This window comes from Amaranthus tricolor, chromosome 1 (assembly GCF_026212465.1).
Source record: "Amaranthus tricolor cultivar Red isolate AtriRed21 chromosome 1, ASM2621246v1, whole genome shotgun sequence".
NCBI lineage: Eukaryota > Viridiplantae > Streptophyta > Magnoliopsida > Caryophyllales > Amaranthaceae > Amaranthus > Amaranthus tricolor.
The window spans coordinates 35,767,843-35,778,221 of record NC_080047.1 but is presented as its reverse complement, the minus strand read 5'-3'; the positions used below and the strand labels follow the sequence as shown (position 1 = coordinate 35,778,221).

Here is a 10,379-nt window from a genome sequence, read left to right as displayed (position 1 = left end):
AGAGACTAACATGCTATTTTCATCAAATACAACATTTCTAGAAGTAATTATTCTTTTTGACTCATTACACCACACCCTATACCCCTTTACACCCACTCCAAATCTAACAAAAATGCATTTTCTAGCCCTAGGTTCTAACTTACCATCATTTACATGAATATAAGACGGACAACCAAAGACTCTAAGACTAGAATAATTTACCGGAGTGTTGTACCACACTTCTTGTGGCGATTTGAATTTTAAGGAGGTATGAGGTGAGCGATTGATCAAATAACATGCTGTAGCCACCGCTTCGGCCCAAAATTGCTTCCGTAATTTTGCTTGGTTTAGCATACACCGAGCCCTCTCCAACAATGTTTTATTCATCCTCTTCGCAACACCATTTTGTTGAGAACGCCCTGCACAAGTCCTATGTCTAACAATACCTTCACTAGAATAATATTGAAGAAATTTATTATCAACAAATTCAAGACCATTATCGGTTCTTAAAGTCTTGATGCTCCTACCGGTCTTTTTCTCTATCATTTTCTTCCACTCCAAGAAAACATCAAAAACTTCATTCTTTTGTTTGATGAAGTAACACCAAAATTTTCTTGAGAAATCATCAATAAAGGTCAACAAATAATTACAACCACTAAGGGAGGGCTTTCGTGAAGGCCCCCACAAGTCGGAATGGATATAGTCTAAAATTTCCTTAGTGTTGTGTACGGCAGGTTTAAAACTAACCCTCTTGTGTTTTCCATAAACACAATGTTCACAAAATCCAAGGTTCCCAAATTTCTTGCCATCAAATAAACCTTGTTTAGAAATTTCAAACACATCTCTTTCTTCCATGTGACCAAGTCTCAAGTGCCAAAGCTTTCTATCATGATCGGACATTGTGCTTGTGGAAAGGTTTGTCGAGCCTAAGATAGTTGAACCTTCAAGAGTATACAAACTCCCATTCAACTTTCCCTTCATCACTACTAGTGATCCTCTTGCAACCTTCATAACTCCACCTTCACAAGTGATTTTACACCCGATTTTATCAAGAGTACCCAAAGATATAAGATTCTTTTTCAAACCCGGAACATACCTTAGATCGGTCAAGGTCCTCACCATTCCATCAAACATCTTCATTTTTACGCTCCCAACACCAACCACCTTACATGTTGTGTTGTTTCCCATGGTTACATTTCCCCCATCAACACTTTCAAATGTTTGGAAGAAAGTCTTGTTGGGAGTCATGTGGAATGTGCACCCCGAGTCAAGAATCCACTCATCACTATCTTTGTACCCATGTGTGGCAACTAATACACCACCATCATCACTATCATTGACGTGACTAGCATCGGCATTGCAAGTTCCATCCCTTGCCCCCTTATCATTTTTCTTTTTCAATTTCCAACAATCTTTCTTGATGTGGCCTTTAAGCTTGCAATAATTACAAGTCTTATTTTTGTTAGACCCCCTAGACTTTGACCTCCCTTTACCCTTGTTTCCACTCCCATTAGTGAAACCTTTCTCTTGTGTCCTCCCTCTTACAAACAATCCACCACTAGTACTACTTTGTGACCTTTGTGATAATTGTGAATCAATATGATCCCTTTGTGTCAAGGCATTTTTCATATCATCACTACTCAAATTATCTCTATCATAAAGTAGAGTTTCTCTAAAATTTTTGTAAGAAGGGGGTAGAGAACATAAGAGGTAGATTGCCAAGTCTTCATCATCAAGCTTGACATCAATATTTTGCAAATCCATAATAATGGAATAAAATTTGTCTAAGTGAGGTTTTAAAGGTTTACCTTCCTCCAAGCGTAGATCGTAGAGTCTACTTTTCAAAAGTAGCCTATTGGTAACACTCTTGGCCATATAGAGTGATTCCATTTTCTCCCATATCCCCTTGGTTGTTGTTTCTTTAACAACCTATCTTAGCACTTCGTTGGAAAGATATAATTGAATTGTCGATAATGCCTTTGAGTCATCTCTTCCCACTTTGCCGTGGTCATTCCTTCCGGCATCTTTTCTACACCATCAATGGCCTTATGCACACCATTTTGGATTAAAATGGCTCTCATTTTGACATGCCATAAGCCAAAATTCACATTTCTATCAAACTTCTCTATGTCAAGCTTCATTGTAGACATGTTTCACTAACAACGACTTCTTAAGACACTGTAATAACAACTTGGCTCTGATACCAATTGAAATAATTTGGCAAGATCGATAGGATGCTAAGAACTTAGATGAATGATGCAAATGACAAAGAATAAAACAAAGTTTGATAATGTAAACTTGCAAAGAGACACTGAGATTTAAGGAGGTTCACCCAAAGATGGCTACGTCCTCCATCGTGTGTAGTTTCCGTTTATATTATATCAATGGACTATAAAATACTCTTACAAATGAAGTATTACAATTGTGTAAGAGATAAAACAAAAGGCTATCTGTTTGGCTTAGGGGTTGTGTTTGATATATATTTGAGTAAGTATGAGAGCTCTATTTATAGTACTAAGTACATTCAATGACAATTGCTCACTTAATACATGATTAATATTGAATAATGAATGAAATGAAACATCCCCAAGAACTTGAAAGGTCGAAAACCAGCATCCTAGACAAGTCAGAGGAACCGCTCGACCATAACAGAGAGCTCGTTCGGTCAAGTGAGCTACAGACAGCTTCTGGATGTATTCTGTCTGACCGCTCGACCAACCCAAAGAGCTCGCTCGGTCGAGCGACCATCAGACTTCCCTTGTCAGATTCTGCTCGAGCAAAGTATCTTCCAAGACCCTTTGTACTTCTTCATTAATCATCATTAACACCAATAATTCCCATGAATACTTCACCACAATAAATCACATTTAAACACTATAAGTTAACAACTTAATCATCCACATTATTGGATTCCAAACCCAAGAGTCATATATAAATGCACACATTAATTGTACACTCAAGTTACACCATTCATGATACCATTCGTAACAAAATTGATATTTTTCATTTGAGGGGAATATAACCTTTTATGGTTTTATTAATTAAACTCATAATATTTAAATGGATATTTTCACCCTTAAAAGAAATGTTTTCCTTTAGAAGAAGATATAACTTTTATTATTTTATTAATTAAACTCATATTTAGGTGGATATTCATCTATAAAATAATTTTTTTCCCATTAGAGGATGATATGTCATTGAAACAAAACCATTTAATGGAGTGCTATAGTTTTGAAAATAGAAAGAATTATTTGAGTATAAATTATTGATGATATGACATTGAAAAGAGAAGAAGTATGAATCATATTAATTATATCGTGAGAAACATTGAAACGAAATTTTGAGGAAATATGTTTTTTAAGATAGTAAAGAATAGTGTCTATAAGATATTAAGGTAAATCCATGTATGAATCAAGTATGTTTTGATAATTTTAGGCCTATTTGAAAATTATTACTAATGTGAAAATCAGTTGAATAATATCAATACAATAGTTTCGTGATTTTTAGTAAAAATTCATGGGTAATAATAACAATCACAATAAGAATAACTTAAATACTTTTAAAAAGCCCTTAATTAGCAGCAATCTCAACATATTCATTACATAGAATCGCCTAGCAAGTCGGTTCCCAAGTGGACCATATTGTGGAGCTCAAAAAATTAGTGAGCATAAATTGAAGATTTTAAGGTAATTTTGATATTATTTCCAGCAAAAATTCATAAATCATACAAGAGAGAATCTGATCATGAACCTAATACCCTTTCTTATTCATATTAAATGTTCGATTTTGTTATTTATTCATGTCAATATAATAATTCAATCTTTAATATTTCTAAATGTGGATAATGAAAAATATATAATGATACTCCCTCAGTTCCATAAAAAAGATTCTGTGTTATTTTAAAGTGTTTCATTTGTTGTTTTTATAAAGAATCTTTCTATTTATATCACAAATTTTAAACAAATATTAATCTTGTTCATCCACATTTTAATATTTTTAATATTGATTTTGGCCCTTACATTTGTTCAACTAACTTCATTTTAATTTTTTTATATTCTTATGGATCCCATATGTTTCCTACTAGCTTCACAAAAATATTTTGTTTATTAGTTGTGGTTCTCAAAGTTTTTCCACTAACTTTTTTTTTGATATTTTATAATGTTTATGGTCTCCGCTTTTCTTCCATCAAATTTATTATTCAATAAATAATATATTTAGTATCTAAAAAATTTTATTTTTTAAATTTTTGTGAATATTTTTTGTGGAAATTTGTAAAATTTTCATTGAGACATTAAACAATATTTTATTTATGTTTTAGCTTAGTGGTTACAAATAGTACAAACTAAAAATTTGTTAAATAGTGCGAAAAAAAACATTTAATGTGAATTTGTGGGAGTAATACCTTATCACATGAAATAAGCCTAAAATAAAAAGCACATCAATTATGCAACGACAACGAGTACAAGTATTTGGTAACACTGAAACTTGCCGAGACTGCCTTAAATTGAGACTAAGAGTGGGCCGGTCTAATTCGTGCGTGTAACAACATCACATGTTTTCCCTTGTTTTTTTCATTTTTGGGGCATTTATCAATTTTGATCTTAAATTTATCAATTTTGACCTTAAATGTATCAATTTCAACGTAAAATAATACTTAAGCATATCAATTAAAGTAAAAAATTTCAATTTGAATCTATAAGTGATCAATTTTGACGTTAAACTGATCAATTTCTACATATTAATATGGTTTTGTTTCACAAGTTTAGAACGAAGTTATATAAAATGATATTATTCTATCATTCTATAGATGAATTTTAAACAACAAATGAATGGCCAATAAAACAATCAAAAATAGTGTTAAAACTAATAACATATTAAATTTGAACTAAATGCTATACAATATATCTATAGAATTTGAATACTTATTTTTAAAACGATAATTGAAGATTAGAAGTTCAAAATTGAGTTAGATTATAAAACATCATTGTCAAATTATATGTAATAATTTAAGTATTAACATATTCAATTTGAACTAAAACCTATACAATATCTTTATAGACTTTGAAATACTTAATTTGAAAACGATAATTGAAACTTATACGTTTAAAATTGAGTAAGATCATAAAACATTAATTATCAATCTATGTGTCATAATTTAACTATTCACATATTCAATTTGAATTATTTACAAATATATATAAACGTGTCGAGGAAAGAGTAATATCACTATTATTGATAGATGATTAAAGAGTACAAGTACTTTTATGTTCCATTAGAACCATTATGTTGCATTGAATAAAAGTACTTGTATTGTACAATGTTTTAACACTATTATTGATAGTGTTATTGACCATTTATTTGTTGTTTAAAATTCATCCATAAAATGATAAATAAATACCAGTTTATTAATTTTGTGCTCAAATTGTGAAACAGAACCATATTTATGTACAAATTAATCAGTTTAACGTCAAAATTGATCACAAATAGGACAAAATTGAAATTTTTTATATTAATTGATCTGTTTAAAGTTTACTTTAAGTTGAAAGTGATACCCTTTAAGGTCAAAATTATTACCCTTAAGATTAAAATTGAAAACTGTCCAAAAAAAACGAAAGAAACCACATAAGATTTATATACGCGCAAATTGGACCGGTCCACTCTTAGATCTCAATTTGAAACGGTCTGAGACCATCTGATTTGGTAAAGTAATCTGATGACCGTTTCAGCATTGAACGGCACTATCCACGGCCCACATTACACTTCCTTTAATTAAAAAAAGGAAACGAAAAAGTAAAAGACTATACACAACATTCCTCTCAATAATTAGAATAAATATTATTTTTTTAAGAAAGATTTTGAAATTAATCTTACTTTAAAATGAATTTTGAAATCAAATCTTACTGAGTCTCCTTCTTTCTTCGGTCAATTCAAAACAAGTAGATGTATAAACAAATTCGACAATTTAATATTTAGTCGATCTTAAAATCGAATTCAATTTTAAAATAAATTTAGAATTATCTAAAATTAATATAGACAAAAACTCTATTTCAAATTGATCCAAAATATTTAATTTCAAAAAAAAACTTAAAATATTTAAGTTAAAATTAATCCGATAACCGTAACAGACAGCCGAACTTCGCCAAAACGAAACATTTTCAAATTCAAAAACAACCCCAACATCTAATATCCCTATAATACCCTTTTACTCCATTATCAGACATACAGCTTATACTCGGCTGTTTTACTCCTTCAGACGCGTCTCTTACTCTATAATACCAAAATTTCTCCCCTTTTCTTACCTTGAACAACTATTCAATGGCTGCCAAGTCTCTAACAATCCTCATCCTTTTCTCTCTTCTCTCTATCACTTCATCTCAATCACCACCAAAAGCACAACCACCTTCTTCGGACTCTTGTAATGGTGTCTGGCTAACATACACTTACAACAACGGTAAAAAACTCCACCCTTTTCTTAAAACCCCATCCAAACAACCGTATAGCTTCAAATCAGACCTAACAATCCTTAATAATGATGAAGTTGAGCTTAAAGCTTGGAGGGTTTATGTGGGTTTTCGTCAAAAGGAAATCTTGGTGTCAGCATCGAATGCTGTAGTTGCAGATGGGTTAACTCTTCCTGCTATAGTTGGTGAAGATGGTGCTGTTTTTGCTGGGTATCCTCAAGCAGATCTAAAAACTGGGATTCAAACTGCTGGGGATATTAATCAAATGTCTGTTAAAGTTGAATTTGAAGGAACTCAATTTGGTGTTGCTCCTCCTAATGTTCCTTGGCCTACTAATATTTCTATTGTTAATGATGGTTATAATTGCCCTTTACCCTCTAGAAGTGGTATGTTTTTTCTTTTCTTTGTTCTTTATTTTGCTTTTTGGTTGTGAAATTTGAGATGGTTTGCGATTTTAAGTCATATCTGGGATGGACTGTAATATCATTAATGTTTGATCGATTCATGGGAGAGTTTTGTTGATGCAATGCAATTTTTAGTTTGTTTTTGATCATGAGAATTGAGATGTAGTATTTTGGGTGAAAAAGTTTGGAATTTTTTTGTTGGGGTTGGAGGATTGGGTGTAAAGTAGACAAGTGGAAAATGAAAGTTTGATTATTGATGGATCCGGTGTGAAAAAGATGGTAGATTTTCTGTATTTGATGTACGTTTTTGTGGGGAAGATGATTTTGATGCCTTTGTCAATGGTTGGTATGACATTTTCAATAGGAATTGTATGATGTAGTTGTTGGATTTGACAACATTAGTCAAACATGTTGTGATTTAAGCTATTGAATTGGAATGCATCTTATAACATGATGTAAGTCTTGAGCTCTTAGGGGTTTATTATGGAGTGTTGGATTCAGCTAGATGGCAATGGAGATGGTTATGATTGTGAACTTTTGATTGATGATGGTTATACAATGAACCTGAGATTACCTCTAGTTGATTGCTTTCAATATCGCATCTAGATGCATTTTAATAGAATTGGATGAGAATTGAAATCAGGACTTTACTTGGGAAAGCGGTATTTCTCAAACTTTCTCATGTCTCTAGTTTGTAGGGGATGATCTTTGTTGTTTTTGAAGTGTGGTTGATAATGTTAAAATTTGTCAAGCAATTTGATGGTGTATCGTATTCTTTTTTTGCTGATCAGTTCTTGATTTGATGCTATGTTGATTGAATGCCCTTTTCAAACAACCTCAATATGTTATCGACTAGTTTAGAATAAGGCCATACTCACCTAGACTCAATCCTACCCCAAGAGAAGGCGGTGGCGGTTGTATACTGGGTTTGATGTGCTTAGATTGCATCAAAATTTTGTGTCCTTTATATGATCATTCCCTTGAATGTTGGTACAAATGAATTCAGGTAGTGTTAGCTAGCTCAGGTTTAGATTAGTGTTTTGAAGCAATAGGATGCTCAGCTCTCAAATTTTTCTGTCAAAACACTTCGTATCCTCATCTATCGCAAAATTCATTGGAATTATATATGTTCCATCTGTTAGATTATATAGCCTATTCCTGGGCTTTCGTGAGAGGGTGCAGGTTAGAGTATATATAACATATCTTGGCGCCTCAGCCATAAGTCATAACTTCATAATGTTTTAGAAGTCATCATCCTAAAGGAATTTATTGACATATTTCTTTTTGTTTTCCAACTATCCTAAAAACAACTTTGATCAGTTTGTTAGTTTCATCATGTGTAGACTTATTAGATGCAATTTCTCCCTTGAGCAACTCCCTACTTGTAAACTTCCATCTCAGGGCAAATGTTATTCCGCACTGGAGTACTGATCGTTGGTGTTGGATGTTTGGAGTTTGGTAGTTGCTAAAACTTGCTAAATCATCTTGTATCACATCTATTTAACTTATTTGCCATTGGACTATGGTAATGCTTGTGTATTATGTATTCAGCAAATTTCATACTCAAAAGTTTAAAAAATCATGTGTATCCTACTCAGATCAAGATAATGTTGGTTTGAATCTAATGAGTAGTGTCGGATAATCTTACTTTTTAGACCATCACAGCATATTTCTCGGTTACTATGGTCAAATTACTGTGTTCCATGACTGAAATGCTGCCTACACTATCTCATGTTAGTCACACAAGTTACTTACCCGGTTTCTTTGTTGTAGGAAACTTTACATTGAATACTTGCTGCATCAGAGATCCAGATTTCAAATCCAACATGACCATAGCTGATGAGTTTCTGCCTCGGCAAAAAGGTGATCTGACAATCATGTATGATGTAACGAAATCTTACGAAGGGAGTTACTGGGCTCAAGTAACTATGACTAACCATAACCCGCTAGGTCGTCTTGACTATTGGCAGTTAAGTTGGGACTGGATGCAAGACGAATTCATCAATAACATGAAAGGAGCTTATCCCGACATTGTTGATGCGAATGATTGTGCCAATGGCCCTCAAGCTGAAAAATACCCTGGCCTTGACTGGTCCACGGTGCTGAACTGTCAAAGAAGGCCTACAATCATCGACCTTCCGCCACAGTATGCCAATGACACCACACTTGGAAAGATACCATTTTGTTGTCGTAATGGTACGATTTTGCCACCCGGGATGGATGAAAGTAAATCAACCTCATCATTCCTGATTCAGGTCAACAAAATGCCACCAAAGATGAACCAATCTTTAATAGACCCACCGCAGAACTGGCAGATTAAAGGTATCCTCAACCCAAACTACAAATGTGGGCCACCTGTACGAGTCAGTCCGAGTGAGTTCCCGAGCCCAACTGGTTTACCAGTGAACACAACTGTTTTCGCTAGCTGGCAAGTTGTATGCAATATCACTAGGCCTAAGAGTGTGTCTCCTAAATGCTGTGTCTCATTCTCGGCATACTTCAACGAGTCTATCGTCCCGTGCAGAACATGTGCTTGTGGCTGTCCCAAAAACACTGGTCAAACCTGTAGCACAACTGCTCCTGCTATGTTTCTTCCACCCGAGGCTCAACTCATCCCATTCGATAACCGTACAAAGCTGGCCCTGGCTTGGGCTGAACTGAACCATCAGCCGATTCCAAACCCACTTCCATGTTCAGATAACTGTGGTGTAAGCATCAACTGGCATTTATCCACAGATTACAGCAATGGATGGAGTGCAAGAATAACAGTTTTCAACTGGGAAGAAACAAACTTCGCAGACTGGTTTATCGCTACTGAACTGAAAAACGCAGCCCCAGGTTTTCAAAAGGCTTACTCATTCAATGGCACCCTCATGAACAACGTCAACAACACCATTTTCATGCAAGGTCTCGAGGGTCTGAACTATCTGATGGGAGAGACTAACGGAACCAAACCATTGGATCCTCGGGTTCCTGGTAAACAACAATCAGTTCTTTCTTTCACAAAGAAACTTACACCGGGAATCAGAGTAGCTGAACGCGATGGTTTCCCTACAAAAGTATACTTCAATGGGGAAGAATGTTCGCTTCCTAAAATTCTTCCTCGGAACAGTGGATACAAGAAAGGTCCATTAACGATAATTTCTATTGTTATCGCGGTTCTGGTTCTCATCTTTATCGAGCAATGACCGTGCTTTGGAGATCTACTCCATTTTTGTAATCACTGCTAATTCTTTAGTATATAATACTCGTGTACAAACATCTCAAACATCATATTGTTGTAATTTTACATTGGATTTTTATGCATCATTTCTTGATTTTTACTGAGTTTATTCTTTTTGGCTGATCAGTGTAAAATTGATGTACACATGAATCTGTAGAATTGATGTGAGTCTACACCATAACTCAGAGGTAAAGTATTATTTATCAGATCATCACCATTGTGGTTTTATCAGATCTACTCCTTTATTTGTACTTACTTTTGCAAATCATACTCTCTGTTTTAAGAATTTTTTTTTTTGTTCATTTTAGTTCG

At 33.9% G+C, this 10,379-nt stretch overlaps 1 protein-coding gene across 1 annotated transcript; it reads left to right on the top strand.

Moving 5' to 3' along the window:
- Nucleotides 1-6,169: 6,169 nt before the first annotated feature.
- On the top strand, nt 6,170-10,153 carry LOC130821059 (COBRA-like protein 7). The gene is made up of 2 exons (XM_057686669.1): nt 6,170-6,826; nt 8,618-10,153. Exons 1-2 carry the CDS (start codon nt 6,295-6,297, stop codon nt 10,030-10,032), a joined length of 1,947 nt encoding a protein of 648 aa, XP_057542652.1. The 5' UTR covers nt 6,170-6,294; the 3' UTR covers nt 10,033-10,153.
- Nucleotides 10,154-10,379: the final 226 nt, after the last annotated feature.

Excerpts from the sequence above, each read along its gene's own strand:
- LOC130821059 (XM_057686669.1), top strand. The coding sequence starts at position 6,295 with ATGGCTGCCAAGTCTCTAACAATCCTCATCCTTTTCTCTCTTCTCTCT. Across the intron at positions 6,827-8,617 it reads CCCTTTACCCTCTAGAAGTG|GAAACTTTACATTGAATACT; the intron begins GTATGTTTTTTC and ends TCTTTGTTGTAG.